The sequence below is a fragment of the Anser brachyrhynchus genome, assembly GCF_964034855.1.
Source record: "Anser brachyrhynchus genome assembly, chromosome: 5".
In the NCBI taxonomy this organism is placed as follows: domain Eukaryota; kingdom Metazoa; phylum Chordata; class Aves; order Anseriformes; family Anatidae; genus Anser; species Anser brachyrhynchus.
In genome coordinates this window covers 26787409-26805977 of record NC_137699.1, presented here as the reverse complement: position 1 = coordinate 26805977, position 18569 = coordinate 26787409, and the positions used below count along the sequence as shown (strand labels likewise).

Sequence of the window (18569 nt, the reverse complement as noted above, 5' to 3'; positions counted from 1 at the left end):
CATCGATGTATTTGCCCAGAGCTCAAGATCTTCTACTGGTGTCAGTAGAAGAATGTTATTTAAAAGTATTTTCCTATAGATACGTATTCTTTTGCTAGTTCAAATGTTTATGCTGAGCTGTGCAGTAAGCCTTCTGGATTTTGTAATACATTGCGCTGCAGCCTACTGGTGAACAGCAGAGCCAGGGAAAACTGTAGGTTGTGCTGAAGTATTTGTGGTGAAGGCATGTTGTTTGGAAATAACTGTCATGTTCTTGATAAAAGACAGACTTTGCAGTTACTTGCATGTACTGATCTTAATAATATTTGAAGAAAATTAATAGACGTTGAGTTCTTACAGGGTCTTTATCTGTTGTTTTTGTATGCCCACGTTCTGAAAATTGCTATTACTCAGTCTATGTGTATGGCACATTTCCTAAGTAGAGCACTGCAGCCTTAGTCATAGTAAAAGTAATAGTTACAGTGTGTATGCTATCAAAGTAGAGAAATAAATAATAATAATAAAAAGAAATCTGTGATGTTATTAGAACTGCCATGAAGTTTTGTGCCTTCCAAAAGTCTGCCTCCCTATAATATATACTACCTTATTGTGGCCACATTATTGTATCTGTTTATGATGTGTATACAATTATTTATATTAACCCATTGCAGAACATAAATTTTCTAGGGTTGGAGGAATATTTCTAATCAATTTGTATACCAGTAAGTCTCCTTTTGTAGGAGAAAAGAAGGAGAACCATCAGGTGTCCTATAAAGGGAAATCTTCTGTCATATTCCTCCAAAGTTATTCTATTTAAAACAAGCATTAATTGTAGATAGACTGCTCTGTAAATCCCAGCACGTGGAAACATTTTGTAACAATAAGAAAAATGTTTTGGTTCTGACGACATTCCAAAGTGCCTGTTCCACGATTCTTGCTGTTTCCATGTTTTCAAAATCTCCTAGTTAGAGCAAGGCATGGATAGGTGGAAGTTCTTCCTCATGCTTTTTCCTCCAGCTAGAGAAAGTTGAACTCATAACGAATCCATCACAAAATGGCTGGTAAGCTTTAGCTTTCTCTTTGTGCTCATAAGTTAGGTCAAAAATCATGACTTAGTAGTTCCCTACCTTCTTCTTTGATCTATAGATTTCTCTGTCGGATTTTCTACAGGAAGTCTTGAGCTAATAAAAGAAAAAAAAAATTTCTTATCCTCCTTCTGACTCCTCGATAGAGTCGGTCAGATTCCTGTGTGAACCATTGATGCTGTATAAGATTTCAAGCATCAGTCCTGCCTGAGCTATGCAACTCAGATTGTTTTTCCCTGCAGAAAAGTGTTAAGTTGGAGAATATGATTTTTTTCCACCTTAAAAATAGCGTTTCCACCTTCATTTTTGAAGCCTATGAAGAAGACTGGTGGGTGGCAGATAGCTTGTTTTGATAGTGCATTGTTTATACGTAGTAATGAACAGGGGATCAATACAGAGAGAAGGGGATAACTTGCAAAATTGGCTAAGATCTTCAGAATAAAGATAGATGTTTTAGTCTTTGGTGAGAATTTCTCAATGCAGTAACTCAGGAAGAACTTTAGCCAGCATAACAGCAGGTACAGGGTGCTTTTTGAGATATTTTGGGTCTCATTGTTAATTTCCTAGATGTAGCTGAGTTTTAGTTGTCTGATGTGGTTTATTTGGTTCAGCTACATACTGCCAGCATAAATTTATTGCATATAATTTTGCCGACCAAACAGACATGTAGGTAGAGGCTTGAGCTCCCATAATAAAATAAGTGGAAAATGAACAAAAGTTGGAAAACCCCAGGTGAGTTTATCAAAAAGGCTTGGTTGCGAGAAGATAAATTCTGTTTTAAAAAAATATTTAGATTCTTGTATTTGTCTTCACAGTTGTTTGGTACAGTCATGTCAGAACATGTACAACCATGTTACGTTGGTTGTTCCCACTCACCCCCAATTTGAAAATCTGTTGAAATCTAAAAGTACAGAATATTTTTCTTCTATCTTCAGTCATGTTTTGTGTCTTTTGTTTCTTATGAATTAGAAAGCTGAAGTGAACAAAATTATGCTACCAGAATGTCAGTTTTGTTTTCATGCTGAAATGTTTTTTTCAGTGTTTCAACTTTCATACTCCTATAATTTCAGGTATTAGAAAATATTTATTACAGGTTACAGGGAGGATTTGTTTTATTCACTACTCAGTGAATATTTATATGAAGAGGTAATTGGGCTAATGAGACTATGAAACGTGTTCTATTTGAATCAATTGATTTAGCTTTAAAATGTATTCAAGTGTTAGGAAAGCATGGTGTTTTAGAACTGCTATTCTTTCATAGTAAGGTTACATGTTATAAAAAGGGTTATTAAGACATTGTGAAACTTACCAAAAATGGTGTGTAAGGTTTACTTGAGTGTATTATTTTTAGTTGCTGTGTATTTGAAGGCCAAGTCATGTTTGTAAGTAAGATAAAAACTATTCGAATGAAGAAAAGCACTTCTTACACTGTAAGGAACTTGGAGCCATTGCAAGACATTTGATTAGTATTCATGGCACAAAAGGAAATTATTTTCAGGGTAAAGGAATTTGTGAAAAGATAATTGGTTAGACCAACATTCTCATTAACCTAATTTGCATTAAATGTGCTACTGTGAATTGTAGTTATTGCTTTTCCATTTGAAAGGCATGTTTTGTTAATTTATTTAAAGAGCCCAGTTAAGCTACAGTTTAAGTCATACCCTTTAATTCAGCAATACAGTATCTGGTATCTGTGGATCTATTATTCTGAGCTTTATGAGCGTGGAGAATCATAAACCAGCTCTTGATCCCGGTTGATTTTTCTCATGAAGTAGGTTTGTTCAGCTGCTTTACATCTGGTCATTCTCAGATACCTAGAGCATGCAACTAATCATTTTCTTTAATTTCACTCCTTTGTCTTGAAGAAAACATAAATAAATCGCTTTGTTCTAATAGTATGAATACTCCGAGGATCACTTGGTTTAATTATTTTTCCAATAAAAACTTACATTTATAACTAAATTGAACCCTTAAAATATGTGCGGTTAATACATAAATTAATCTGCCCGTTTTGGTATCTATTGTAAAGTCATGAGAATGAAGATTGAATCTGGATTTCTTTAAATTTCAGCTTTAGTTATTACTTACTAGCAATGTCCTAGATGTTTTGAAACAGAGGGATTCACTTACAGTGGTGCTGTTTGCACTATGAGTGCTCAAGTTAAGCATTTGCATCTGCGGTTAGGCACGTGAAATAACTTATTTTTTCCAGGTGATCTGAATTCTCAGGATTGAATTTAATCTCCTTAATGCGATAATTCAACTGTTTCTTTTTAATTGAGATCCCAAAACAGCTATATTGTCAAACTGCATGGTCTAAGAAGACATACGCCATGCTCTGCATCAGCAGCATACATGCTTTGTGCTACCACAAAGTGATTCTAGACCTCTGGTCATCATCTGGTCTTGAGATTCTCTTGTTCCTGACAATTTTTTATGGCATATTTGTTCACAAATATGCGTTGTGAGTTGATAACAAGTGTAAGTGTAACAAGACGTGTATGCCCCACACCTCCCGTTTTACTTATTTATTTAAACTAAACAGTTCTTTAAACAGTGCCAGAGTCTAAAATGATAGATTTTTCAAGTTTAAAAATGTGCAGACAGTGGTATATTGAATAGAAGCATTTGAAAGTGTGACTTGATTGGTCTGAATATTAGTTTTGTGTGTGTGTGTGTACAAATATATATATCATCAACATGTATTAATTATTCCAGAATTATTTTCAAATATACACTGTGGGTAATCAATGTTATAGTATAGTTTAATTACTGCTTTACATAAAGAGTTTAACACATAAGAACTTAGGAAGTTTTCCTGGTAGTTCCAATTCTACATGATTATTTCAGTAGGTTCTATCTCGTTCTCTGCAACCCTAATCTTTCATGTTACATCTGTGATAGACCTTACTATTTATTTTTTATTTCTGGGAATTTTGGAGTATTTTTGCAGTGAATATACTTATAGAACTGTCTTTCAAAACCCCGTGGGGTACTGCAATAGAAATCATTTACAGCAAAATAATAACCCACCTATAGAAAGAGGAAATTACTTCTCTGTTGGAGCAACATGGTAGGTTCCAGCTATAGCTAGAGGTTACATGTGTAGTTTAACTGGCCCTATTTAAGTTTTCTTTTAATTCAGTCCCTTGTGCAGATGCATTAAGATTCATGCTTCATTGGCTTCAAGTGCCATTTTTTGATGGCTTGCTGGAGTAAGGACTAGTTCAAGGAAGGGGGAGTTTGGAGAATTTAGCGACCAGACAACAAAAAGTATTTACTTGGCCAGTACAAAGTGATTTCTAGTATATCTGTAATCCTGTTTAGGAGGGGGGTTGCATGTTGATTGAGAAGGTGTATCTACAGCATGTTCAAAGCCGTTTATAAAAAAAATGCATTCTGAATATTGTACCTATTCTTAATGTGTTATCCAAATCAGACTTCAGTGAAGATCCTGCTTGTTGACATGGCATCCAGCACCGCCTCGTTCAATTTTTAATTTGTTGTGCCTTTCTCAGAACAGTTTTGTAAGCAAGAGGTTAAAAGATCATTTGGTTGTACTTTGGCTGAGAGGAATTTACTATTTTAAATGCAGCAGCAAATTTGCTCAATATGTGAGGTTTACTCATTGAAAGTACTTCTGTAGGGTTTGGAATTTTGGGGAGGTTGCTGTATTTTAAAAAAATAAACGTGTTTGTTTTTTTTTTTTGTAGGAGATTCCTTTACACAGTTTCGCTTCGCTGAAGAGAAAGATTGGGATACAGAAAGCATACACTCTAAACAGGTAACAGAATTTTCTGTGTGGATAATCACCTGGCACTGAATATGTAGGCAGTTGTACTTTCAGCAGCAAATTGTATAATACAATGACAGCGCTCTTTATTTTGTAGATACTTTTATTAATCTGTCTCTGATGCTGGAGGCTCTTGAGTCTTGTCCTTTACTAATGAAGAATATTCAAGGCAGCAGGCTAGGTTTATAAGTAACATTAGAAGAAAAGAACACACAAATCCATCCAAAGAAGGATAATTCACCTTGCTCCACTGACATAGAAAATCAGACTTCCATTTTCAGTTGTATTTAAGAGAATAGTCTGGCAAAATGACTGTAACAGAACAATGAATATATCTGTATATTTGACTATGAAACGTGTTTCAGTTAATTCAAATTAACAGTGCATGTTCTCTACTTGAAACTTCAGCTCCAAAATGACTATGGGACCCAGGCTAGGTCTGAGATTATTTGTATGTGGATTCTCTGTGCTAATATGAAAAAGGGCAAAGAAACTAGTAGCGCGTTGTTTTTATATCAGGATACTGGAAGTGTCTTGATCTCTGCAGCTGCCTTCCTTGCATAAAAGCTACATTAAGGTTGCAAAGTCAAATTAAAATGTAGAAATGCAATTAAGTGGCTTGCATGGCATTTGTTTAAACCATCAGTGGGATATGGTCTTTCAATGATTTTTTTTTCTTATCAGTTCCTCCCTCTCCCACTGTGTAGCATGCCAGTAATGAAGCATGTGACCTTTGGTCCCTCTTCTTTGTGCAAATCCAGAATATTAATTTTTTTATGATTTCCTCATTGGCTTGCCATTATACCATTTAGCTGATTTGAATGTAGAAATTCATTTGTATGCTGAAGACACTGTGAGCAGAGGGAAATTTTGCATTGCCAGTCAATGTCACAGATAGTCTTCTGTCTGCCCGTGCCGAGACTGCACAGTTCTGGATTTGGCTCCACACTCTGAACTGTGAAGCGTGTTGTGGTGGGCATATTCTTCCGTCTCTGTCCCTAAATCATCATTCATTTTGCCAAATCCAAATTCCATGTTTCAAATAGTTTTTTGTCTTTGACTTCTTGTTTTAGTCTCAGGATCCTGGCCTGGGAGGTTTCATAGCATTTGCTGGTGTTTCTTGTTGTCTCTGGTCTTCAGCCTCTTTGTTTCTGGTCCGTTTTTCTTTTCCCTGAAAGCTGGATTCAGTCCTTATTTTCATCCTAAATCCACTTTGCTTAGTTCCTTGCCTTTGCCTCCTAGCTCAACTGTTTCTAGTTCTTTGCCTGCCTGTTCATCACATACTTGAAGTTACTACAGAATCATAAACCAAAGTTGATGTGATGGAACAAAATGAAGCAGAAAAGGCATACAAATAGTAGCAGATATTTATGATATATGTTTATAGAAAGGAATGTTTGTAGAAAGGAATGACAAAACAGTTTTGAAAAAAGTGGAATGGAAACGTAACAGTGACATGAACAATAACAAACTTTCATGTTGTTATTATCCTTCATTTTTACAAAAGTTATATCTGAATGTGCTTCTTTGTATATTGATAAAAATGCAATAAAAATGTTTCAGAACACTGCAATTTAAAAATCAAACAGGTAGTAATCATTTGGATTTTTCAGTAAAAATTGGCAGTTCCAGAAACAGTGTTCTGCTGCTGCTTTTTTTTTGAGCAAATAGCTGCATGTGCCATGAAGCATTTATAATTTGTTAAATTCTGCTTTGATCTGTATGTTTTTGTTTATTTTTTATTCAAATACTACTTATAGTGAAATATCTACTTAGACATTGAACTCCTACTTCCATTATGTTATTCTCTGAACTGCCCTTCTTCATCCTCAGTTTTTCCCCTCTTCACCGACCTTATTTTCACCTTCAATCACAATGTTTTATTCACATTAATCTTTTTGCAAGTGTACTTAGCTCTTCCCAAATGCACTTAAATGTTATTCGATGATATTTGACTTTTTCCAGTTTCTTGTTACTGGGTTCATATGATTTTCCTTGCCCTGTGCAAACATACAGAGGCCATCTGTGGTCTTCAGTACCTGAGAAGGAGCAGGGTTTTCTGTAGTTCTAGCTCATTGCTGCATAACAGCTGCGATTGTTCATGAGTTGCTTGTTGGAGACTTTTTGAGGTTACTAATACCAATGAATCCTCCTTGATGGTGATTACTGATCCATGTATAAAGTAAAATTGTTAGTAAGGAAGAAATATTCTAACCAACAGATATTTAGGTTGTTTGATCCTTTTATTGCTGAATATCAAGTCCAGAATCTGAATGCCAGAAATTTTAAAAGCCACTGCTTCAGTTCTTTGTTATTATTTTGTAAATCTGCTCTCAGCAAACACCATTGGAATACAGCTTTAATGAAAACTGAGACTGGAAAGAATAGATTTATAAAATATTTTAATCATCTGTAAAATATCAACCTGAGTTCATTAGAAGACAGATGAGCAACAGGGAGGAAGGGAATGTCAAGTAATAAAAATGCAGCTTTCCAAGAAAAAAAGGAAACTTAATATCTGTCACAGGAATGAGTGACCCTTGCACCTTTTGAGCGACTGGGCAGCAGTAGCTTATCTTTCTTGATTGACATCTTCTCATGAGTGTATGTAACTGTAGTGTGTTGCTTCTGTAAAGCATCAAAACGATGTTTTAAATGATCGGGAAACAAGTGTAAGAAGGGCCGTGTTGTTGAGGCATTAAAAGCAGGGAGCTATGCACGCACTACTTAGGTTGCTTAGAAAATACTAGCAACTCATTAAAGACCGGTGATTCCCACTGCAAGGAAAGGTTCACAGGTTAAAAGGCGTTAAGAGTTCGAAAAGCCTCTTATGACATTGTCAACTTGCAGAACTGTTTCCTACTTTGGATTTTCAAAGCATTGCCTAAGGAGCACTTCATAGATATCTTCCTTAAAGCTTCACCCTCTATTTTTAACTAAGTGATTATTGGCTTTGTAGGTGTTTATATGGTAATTTAGCTAAACTGCTTCATGCATGTGTACTTTTGAAACTTAATTCCTGCTATTATTGCCAGTATCTTTTAGATGTTGTATATTTTTAGATTGTTCTTCACATTCCTTCAATGTGTGGAACAAGAGAAATTAATAGACTAAAATCATTAAGAGTTTTTTTTTTTTTTTTTTAATGCAAGCGTGCTCTGTGTTGATCTATATTTCAGTTATCTGCGCTTTCTGTTGACTGCCAGTCTTTGGCCCAGGCCCTTCTGGAACTGCCTCTACATCTGAGGTTGAATGTAGCCGCTGAACTTGTACAGGTAATGCTATGAATTTTCACAATAAAACGGAAATATTCTAAGTGAAATAATCTATGCTAGAATGAATACTTCAAACTTGGTCCTAAAATTTAACTGGAATGTATTTTATAAGTAAATACATCTTTTGAGACTGACACGTGAAAAGGTGGGTGAAGCGGGAGACCCCTGTATAAGCCATTTTAATGCTTCGTTGGTAGCTTTAAACAAAATGCTTCTACGTGCAGTGTATTGGATGTAAAACCAGGTATCTGAGTGTTTGACATGGAGCAATTATACTGTTATCATAGTTGCTTCTCTTTTAAGCAGCTATTAAAAACTTGCACCAAATTTTGGAAGTGCTTTCACTTTTTTTCCCATTAGGTAATTATTTTAAGTGTGATTTACTCTTCTACATGGCTACTCTCAACATACATGTTTGTTCCATGAATCAAACAGACATCTGTGCTAGAACAGGTAGAACTGTCAAACACGTGAAGAAAATGTTATGCTCTGGTTAAGGAAAATTGTGGAAAAGAATGTTAGCAAAAATGTTTTTTCAGCTTGTGAAAAAAGAAAATATAAGAGGACAAGAACTAATGAGATTTAAGTATAAAAACAAGCAAACAAATGAAAAAAAACCACACACAGAAATAAGATCCATCTACTCAAGCAGGGAAAAAGAAACATGACTCTCATAGAAATATTAATTCTGTTTAGAGTTGCATGAAATGCTTCTGTTACTGACACAACTATGTTCGTTCTTAGGGGAACTCAAATACGTCTGCAGACGTGATGTCTAAGGGAATCTACAAATAAATGTTATTTTCAAATTCTTGCAAGTGAAGCAAGGCCAAGACTAGAACTCTTAGCAGGGTTATACAGCGTGTGTTATGACATCTCATCTTTATCTTGTCATTGTGGCAGGTGATGCGGTCATCAGATATACTGCAGTGGTATTAATTCCAGGGCATCCTGATAAAAAAGCAGGATGTGTGTTCCACAGTTAAATAATGAGTTGGCATTTATTTATTTTTTTCAATATTTGATTGAGTTTTGTAATTTAGTTCCATTTTTCAAAATACACAGCTAGACATGAACTTAGTGATGCAGTTTGCTTTCAAGATGGAGATATTGGAGGGAAGGTTTAAAATGGATAGTTTCTAGCCAAATTCTGACTTCAGTCACTCCAAAATTCAGAGTACTGATGATATATCATTGAAGCAGATTTAGAGAAGTATTTGTGAAACAATGGAACTTGTTGATTTATCATTCAATCTCATATTCCATATTAGGAGATAAAAGGAGGTGTGGTTTTTTTTTTTGGTTTTGTATTTTATAATTATTACTGTACAACCATCATCAAGATAACTTTAGTTTACTTTTACTTCTGAATTCAATTCTGCTAAATTTCATTGTACCTTCTTAAGTGATCAAATGTAGGATGTCTGAATTACAGTCCAAATTAAATAGACTTTTAATATTCTATATAATAATTAGAAAGACTAAGTCCTCTCTTGTATTCTTAGGCATCAACGCCTGCAGAGCTCCCACAGATGAAATCTAAAATTACTGAAGACAGCAAGAGGAGAGAGCTTCTGTTTAGACGTTCTTTGGCTCAGAGTGAAATGGTGTTGGGCTCCCATCCCGTTGGTGATTCTGTTGCTCCATCAGAGCCTGCAAGTAAACACGGTCCTGTGGCAAGTGCAGCAGAGCCATTCCAGAGAGCCCCTCAACAACCAAAGCATGAGACTGACCATTTGGATGAAGAACTAGATCTTCTACTAAAGCTAGATGCTCCTATTGATTCTGTGTCAGGTGCATTATTCTACAACACAGCAACAGAGAACGATCTGAAAGGGGAAAGTAAAGAAAATGGTAAGATTTCACTTCTTTACGGTGCCTTTATTTAATTTTCATTGTTCTCTTTCTCAGCAATGTTTTTAAGCTCATGACCAGCAAGTCACCAGTACTGCCAGCAGTATTGTCTGTCATAGTGCATTTAATGTATCTGGGGCTATGTTCTGACCCATTTGTTCCTTTTTTATTTTAACTCCCCACTGAACTGAAGTCTCACCATTTTTGCATGTTCATTTTAAGCTTTAATTCTTCTACAGAACAGCATTGGTATTATGACTTGGCAAAACAAAACTGTTAGACACTCTCAGTGAGTGGAAGATTAAAATACAGTTTTTATGTAACATTATCAGCCATTAGTTCACTGTGATAATAATAATATGTAGAAGAACTGATAACGTTAGAAGTGCTATTTTTAAATTTTACTAGTACTGATTATACTAAATAAGCTTTTTTTTTTAACCAAAATGTATGCAAACAATTTTATATTTCAGAAATTGTGAGATTCAACTTCATTAGACGTTGTGCTCCCGTTTGTTAGTTCTGATGGAGAGTAGTCCTCCTCCTCCCCATCCTACAAGGATGTAAAAGGATTTTTAGCATCGCCAATTTTTGTGTATGATTGTCTTGCTGTGCTAAAAATTAAGTCCAAAAGATACATAGCTTAACATGTGATATCACCACACACAATACAGCAAGCCTTGTCACTGAAGAGGATCTTGACAAAATCTTTCATTGAAGTGGTATGTCCACTCCAAAGCATAGTATAAATCCCTTAGGAAAACACTGCCATCAGAATAGGGAATCATAGGATTATCATGTAACTGTGCAACGTGAGCCGCTGTTGTGGCCTCCTGCTGCTCTCCTACATTAGAAAAAATTCTGCATCTGGCAGGATTGTGAACAGATCACAGCAGGGGTTCACTTACCTACAATCTGTCTGCTGCAGATCAGGCCCTGCCTCTTCTTGAATCAGAATGGAGCCACATTGCTATGGTTGAGCTTATCAGATTGTCTCTTTTTTATTGTTGCTACTGGTTTTGGAATGTGACACCCTATTCTTCTTCTTCCAGGGAGGATACTGTTTCAATAAAATACAGTCAGTTGTGCATTAAAAAGCAAAATGATCGGTGATAAAGAGCCAGTACAGAATTGTTTCCACATTCTCAAGACTGTTCTTTTGCTTTTCTAGACCCTCTAAAACTAGATGTGCCTGAAGAGAAAAGTACAGCACCGCAGCAACAGCAAAGTACGTCTAAAACTGTTACTGAGGAAGAGCTCGAAGATTGGCTGGACAGCATGATTTCCTGAAGAACAAGTTTCCTCGTGTGAATAAATGGATATAACAAAAGTTAAGTAGAAAGTGGAATCCTCCTTTATCAATTCTATTTCTTTTACCTGTTACACTTGGTTCAGTATGCCAAATGCCTGGTTTTATTTGCAGGCACCTAAAATTCTGTGCAACCAAAATTCAGCTAGATATGAGTGACTGAAAATTAAGACTAACATTCTAGAAAGATCTAAAATTTGTGGTGAAGTTAGGATTTCCTTTGCTAAAGATGTAGGCTATAAGAAACAACCAGAGCAGTTGTTTCAGCTTGTACGTGCTATACACAGTCCTTAAAATAAAGCTATGAATGCACAATAAATACATGTGTTTTTAATCACTTTCATCATGCCATATTTCTATATTGTAGAAAAATTAGAAAGAAATCACAAAAGTAATATTTGGTTTATAATATTTTATTGCAGTGGGCACTTTTTATTAGAAGAAAAAAATGCATAAACCTAGCAGCTTCTATTTGCAGGTGACCACAGAGCATTGTTTTATTTTGGCCTAAAATTTAAATTGTATTCATTTTGATTCAGTGTATGTCTTTTAACAGCAGCATCTAGTAAGCTGTTATTGAAGGTAGTATACAAACAAACTTCAAGTGCAGTTTCATACAGAAAGACAGAAAAGCAATAATGGATCTGTTCGTCTAGAACACCAACATAAAAAGTTTGCATAGCTATGTCTACGGAGGTTTTAAGGCACTTAATGATTCAAGGTCAACAAAGTGTTTTAAAATGTTTCATTTTAACTGCTTAAAGCTTTTTGAGCTGTGTCTTAGTACATTCACTAGCAAATACTGTGGGGAAAAACTGGGACAGCACTTAATTAAAATACTTTTTCTGAGGCGTGGCCTCTGATGTTCAAGTTCGTAGATGTTGTGCAGTTAAGACACCTTTTAGCCCTTTCAACTCTGTTACCAAACACTAGGTTAACAATGTGGTTAAAAAGTTGTTATAATTTCATACCATGTTTAAATTGGAAGGCTTGAGTTGATCTTGGCATAGATTTTTCTTTTCTAATCAAAATTCCAACAGAAGACCTGTTTCACATGTGGTAGGTACGAAAAGCCTGTGAAATAGTTTCAAATTTTATGTATGTCTTGAAGTTTAAAGACATTTAAAGCAAATACAAGCTGTGAATTTACATCATGAAAAGGAAATAAGTTTTTTATATAGTGGATCTTAACAGTTCATGAATAAATAATTTCTTTTGTGATATTAGCCAAGTTGATCCTCATACTGTTTCCGGAAGCAGTCTCCTGCTGGGAAAAAATCCCAACATCTTTCTTGGTACATCTTCCACACAAATGATTCCTAAAATAAAAAAGAGCATTTATTTTAACAGACCCCTTACAACCAATGCTCTAAATTTTAACAATAAGCAGGTACTGTGCCTATTACCATGCAATAAGGCTGTGGAGACATAGGAACTCAAAGATCACAATTCAAGCATGTTTGTTAAATTATTGTTCTGTACTTTTCCCGAATGAGTACTACTGAAAATTAAGCCCTATTACAAAAACAGTGAAGTGAAAATTGATCAGTCCAGTTCTACTACAGCAAACCTGTACAAATCTGTATTACAAAATGTGTTTTAGTTTCCTTGGCAAACACTTAAGGTACTTTAATAGTGTTTCCATAACAGCTTCTTATTTGAAATAACATATAATTTAATCCTACTTATTTTGCAGTTTTATCCAGCACTAAACTCTGTCTATAGCAATATATGTGTATATATAGGTAGTACATGGACATGTGTAAATGCAGTGTTGTTTGGGCCTAAATGTAAATAAGCAAACTGCCGCAACTCCTCCTCTCCCCCCTGCCCCCCCCCCCCTTTTTTTTTAACCTTTCCTTTTTGTTCCACAAAAATCTCAGGGGTGGGATTTGTCTCCACTCCTTGGTGGTACATCAGTTCCACCTGGTGGTACACAGCTACAAGGCTGGAGAAGATTAAAAGGTTTGTATTTTCAACATTTTTAAGACAAAAATTTAAATTTTATTTTTTCTACTCACCTGGCCAGTATGCTCAGTTTCATCCTTGTTTATGAGATACATTAAAAAGAACCTGAGACAAGCACATGGAACAGGTATTAATGCAAAAAATAAAACCTCTCCCCTAACCTTTCCTAGAATGGAATATGAGGAACACTCTGTCAGCCAACAAAGAGAGAGAAATATTCTGCCAGGCTTCTAAAGTGGATATGTAAAAGGAGAAAATGCTGTCTTCCAGGACTTCTCCTGTGGAAGTGCTAACATCTGTAAAATCTGTAGAAATGGAAAAATATTTTTCTTCATTTCAGTGCTAGAAGCAACACCTGAACTAGGCCGATGTCAGCTCCTGTACACATATGCTCTGTCTCACTGTGGAAGAAGTTGCTATAGCTTCTATGCAAGAAGGTAAAAGTGGGACAGACGGGGGCAGATGCGCTCAGCTTATGAGCTGTAGGGTATGATTGTTTGGAAATCTTGGTGCAGCTGAGTAGCTGCCTATTTATCTCTGGTGCTGCCTGTGCTCATGCAGATGTACAGAACTTGGACTAGCTAGGAAGGCTGCAGAATTCCAGCACTGGTCTGGTTTATGTGACTTAGCTCTTCGTTAGCCACTTCTGAGGCAGTGCGTTTGGAATTGAACATTACATGTTTTCATTGTAAAAAGAATGTATACTGACTTTAACATTTTTCTAATTAAAAGGCAATCTGAATAGTAAGATTATTCAGTATACATTCTAATATTAAGGAAATGAGATTTTTTAATTTACTGTGAATGACAGGATCCCACATGCCAATTAAGTGATACAATATAATAAGGAAAGCTTGGAGGTTGTAGACTGCTATAAAGCTATGGATGCTAATGGAAACTTGCCTCACAAAAGTAATGTGTATTGATTTTGCAGAGGTTATAATGCTATGCAAGGAATAATGCAACCTATACTCCGTGAGGCACACACTTTTTTTTAAAGCTTAGATACAGTACTGTATCCTAAAGCCAGATTTCTTTATAGAAGAGCCCGCCAGTTCAGCTTCTTTGGTTTTGCTGGCACGATGCTCATGTAATTATCATTTTTGTAGGGGTATCTAATGCCACTAGATTAATTTTTTAATAACCCTCTTTGATGTGTTCTATATTCACTAATGAAGTATGAGATCACTGTCTTGGGAGTCTGGGCAATAGTCTGAATATATAGAACTGCTGATTGTTTAGTGGCTTCAGAAAGCTGTGCTATTACTAAGGAACTACAGGATCAGACTTGTTTTTTGTAGCTTATTTTCCAGAAATGTTTTTTGTTTGTTTTTTGTTTTGAACATAATCCTTAGGGAAAAAAAAAGAAAAGGCAGCACCTTCCTTCTCTGCTGCCATTAGCTCTTGTTCATGTACTTCTCTAGTCTGGAGACAGTCAGAAGTACCATTTCAGGTAAGCAACAATTTTCAATGGTTTCATCAACATTACCAAGCCTCAGGAAGTCACAGCCCTCCTATCTTCCAAACTAAAGCGACTTACTAGTTATAAACTATTGTTCCTTATCCTTCCACATAGGTGGGTTTCCTTCCAGAGGAAAAAAAGGACACATAAGGGGTTGGTGTGCCTTCAGGCATCATTCCACTAAGCGAGCTCATATGTAGGGTGAGCACTTTAAAAATAATGACCAGTGCAGAGTAGAGGAGGGGAAGCCAGAAAGGAATGGAGATATTCCTCAGTTCCACAGAATTCTGTCTAAGGACTGTCAGTAATGTGTGCTTCTAAATTAGCTTTGAGCTGAAAGGTCTCTTTATAATAATTCCAATAGTAAAATATACTTACAGGTAGTTTGCCAAGTTGTGCTCTTGCAAAGTATGTGTTTCAAAGCCATGTGGGGTTGTGTCAAAATAGTCGTTGCCAATTCCACAAATAAAACATTTGGTCTGGAAACATAATTTGTATATACAAACCAGTTATAACTCAACAACCCTATTGTAACTGTTAAAAATCTAACTTAATAAGAGCAATGAAAAATGCAATGTTCTCATACCTCCATATCTTCTCTCACTTGTTCTTGCTGGTCTCTTAATTCACCAAAAGCATCAATGATCAGACCTATTTCAAATGGATAAATAGCAACAGTTAAGTACTTAGCAATAATTAAAGTAATGCAGAAAAGTAGCTCTATTAGACATCCTCCATTCTATTTGGAGTTTAGCATACTTCTGTCTAGGTTTAATAATTCAAGGTACAATCTACTAATTTGCAGACATCTTGTGTTTGTTTACACTGTACTCCCACCAGTGAGTTTCTCTTACACAGAGCCATGAGCTTGCGAGTCAAAACCTCTTCCTTACTTATATTTTGGTTGATTTAAGTTTACGTGCTCTCATCTCTTTTGTTCCCATGAAAGAATTTCATTTTCATTCTCCTTCTTATGGAACTCTTGTACTTCCACTTTTGCTCAGTGAAGAAGACTTGGCTCCCACAGACAACCACCCCTCTCCAACCAGTTTGCGATGCCGCTTCACATTTGAAGCATTATTCCTTCACTTCCAATGTGTTAAGAATTGATCATTTTGAGGACTGCAACATTTGTAACTTTAAAAAAATATAGATGGATTACATTTATTCATTTTTTTTTGCTCCAAGGCTGCCTGAAAAATGTTTTTGTTTTGCTTTTTTTCCTAACAACCTTAGGACCGTTTATACAATGAGTGTTCAATACAGGTCTCAAAACAATTAGAACTGCAATTCCTCCTCTAAAGAAAGGAGGAAAGGAGTGTGTAGACATGATGTCTTGTCAGAGAGGAAACCCAAGGGGAACTACTGCATTCTCCAGACAGCTGTGCTGTCTCCAACATAATGCTGTAAAAAGAGTTAACAGCAAGGCTCTCCAAGTTTACATGGTGATTATAGCAGGAAGAGTTATTCCGCACAAGCCGCGTCATTGCTGGACAGTTGTCAATGTGCTCATAAATGCTGTAACACAGGTAAGTTTCTAGTACTTTGTGTAGTACTTGGGACAACGCATTATTTATAAATTAAATATAAAATTTGTACTTTCAGAATTAATGACTTTATGGGCTCAGAAATAAGTCTTTTTAGCAATATCACTTACTTTACCTCAAACACAAATATGGTTTAAACATACTGCAGAACTTAAGTACACTAAATTCTGTCAGTTTCTGCCAAGGTAAGTGAAGGTACCTTGAATAATGGCCAGTAGGATAACAATGACAAAGAAGAAAAATGTGATGTCAAAGACAATTCGATACATTTCATAAGGGTCTCCTGCAGGATCCTCAATTTCATCCCCAATGCCACCGCCAGCTCTTACACCCACATACATGTGGAACAGGTAACACTAAAAAAAAAAAAAAGAAGAAAGAGCAGGAAATGTTATTTACCATGAATAATCCTGGACTTTTTTAATTATTCTGACCTACTAATTCTTTCCAAAAGTTATAGAAACAGAGAACATGTAATATAATTCCTCATGTTCCTGCACCAAAAATCTCCTAAGTATCTTAACTGATGTGGTTTCATCTTAGCCCTACAAAGAGGGGGAGTCCGCATCAATTGTGCTACCCTTTCCTCATTCCCTAAGTCTTACAAACTAAGACCATTTGGGAGACATTTGGTGCTGTATTCAACTATATTCTACCCCCTATGTTAATTCCTAAGGTTCAAGCTTGCTCTGAGTAAGTAGAGGACATCTTTTAAAGTCTTGTAATGGAGTTTAGGAAATGTTAGCAAATACTGCCGTAAAATAGTGACATATTCACAGCAGGTAGATCTATCTGTGTTTAAGTGGTTTCTGGATAATTTCATTTTGCAATACTAGAGTCTGTTTTAGTACCTTTTAAATTATTTATGATCTGAGACACAGCCTGTGTTCAGTTTGATGTGGAAGAAATCACTTTGCAGAAATGCTGGTGTGTGTTTTGTTTTTTAAACACAGAAGTCTTGAAGGAAAGATCCTTAAAAATTTGGTTATTTAAGCTATGCAAGTATTTTAGAATAGAATCTTTTGCTGGATATCTATAGTACTTAACATTTCTGTATGAATCAGCTACAGAATCTTGTAAACCATCTTTAGTCATACAATATGGGTTAAAAATATCAGAAATATTTAAACCTAACCAGTGTTCTGAAGTCACATTAGACAACAGTTGTGGTGGGCAACATTCATCATGAAAAGTGATGAATCAAGTCTTTCATAAGCAAACGTTGAACAGAAGTAGACACCCATTTTTAGAATGCAACCTTACTCATGACATAAGATACCATTACTATTTTAATCATGCTTAAAAATGTAATGACTTTTAAAAATATTTTTATTTTACATTTAATGAGGTAAATGATTTACCTCATTTGGCAGCATGGTTTAAAAAATAATATAGTTTAATGATTCTGATTACTCCTACATCCATTGTATAACCAGAATATTGTATTCCTCTCACAGAGGGCTCACTTTAATAAAACTGCTTGGGCAGTGTTCATATGTCCTATCATTTGTACATCTGATTTACATGGACTGTTTGATAAAAGCTCAAGAACAGCGAAAATCATTTGGTGAAATCTATGACACAACTATACTCTGAGGTATCTTACTCTATTTTTGGTATTTAAGACAGGAAGACAGTGACTGTTCCCGGAAAGAAACAAGCTGTCCACAAACTCAAACTGTTCAGTTTCTAGTACATGAAGTTGTGCTATTTTCTTTTTATGACATAAAAAAAATGTTTGGTTTTCTGTTGCAACAGGTAGAAATCATATGGGAAATTATTAAAAATAGATTATCACCTCCTTTAATTTTCCTCTTCTCTACTCACCCTTGACTTCTGGACCGAATTACCCATTGTAAGCAATATGAAGCAAGTATTTGTAACTAGTGCTAATAACATATACTTCATGTAACCTAAATAAGGATAGGAAGCACTTGCACACTTGAAAATACTTGGAACAAACTGGGCTCTATTTATGCTGCAATAACACAGCTCCTTTTTGTAGGTAGGGCTGATCAGTTTGTCATAAAATTTGTTCCATGTACTTTATAAGGGTTTGCTGTCTTTACATGCAAAAGGAGCAGCAAATCACATGCAAAAATATTTAGAATAAAAATCCAGATATTTTCCCTTATTAGTGGATGTCACATATTTACTGTCAAGTTTAGGCCACTGAAGAATGCAGAAGGAATTTTAAGACCACAGATATTTTGCAAATGACATATAGCAATAAGAAGAGATGGTTGAACTTAACAATAAAAGAATCCTTCCTTTCTTATGATTTCACCTTAAGTATC

At 35.5% G+C, this 18569-nt stretch overlaps 2 protein-coding genes across 2 annotated transcripts in view; one reads left to right on the top strand and one right to left on the bottom strand.

Moving 5' to 3' along the window:
• AVEN (apoptosis and caspase activation inhibitor) overlaps nucleotides 1–12521 on the top strand; it is a 97368-nt gene extending 84847 nt beyond the window's left edge. Inside the window, exons 3-6 of the mRNA XM_080595294.1 lie at nucleotides 4778–4848; nucleotides 8037–8132; nucleotides 9638–9986; nucleotides 11158–12521. Of these exons, the coding sequence (XP_080451420.1) occupies nucleotides 4778–4848; nucleotides 8037–8132; nucleotides 9638–9986; nucleotides 11158–11276 (635 nt within the window). The 3' untranslated portion in view covers nucleotides 11277–12521. The remainder of the gene's footprint in view (nucleotides 1–4777; nucleotides 4849–8036; nucleotides 8133–9637; nucleotides 9987–11157) is intronic.
• RYR3 (ryanodine receptor 3) overlaps nucleotides 11693–18569 on the bottom strand; it is a 243221-nt gene continuing 236344 nt past the window's right edge. The window contains exons 103-107 of the mRNA XM_080595279.1: nucleotides 16472–16628; nucleotides 15312–15376; nucleotides 15104–15204; nucleotides 13317–13368; nucleotides 11693–12614 (exon numbers count right to left, since the gene is read on the bottom strand). Of these exons, the coding sequence (XP_080451405.1) occupies nucleotides 12519–12614; nucleotides 13317–13368; nucleotides 15104–15204; nucleotides 15312–15376; nucleotides 16472–16628 (471 nt within the window). The 3' untranslated portion in view covers nucleotides 11693–12518. The remainder of the gene's footprint in view (nucleotides 12615–13316; nucleotides 13369–15103; nucleotides 15205–15311; nucleotides 15377–16471; nucleotides 16629–18569) is intronic.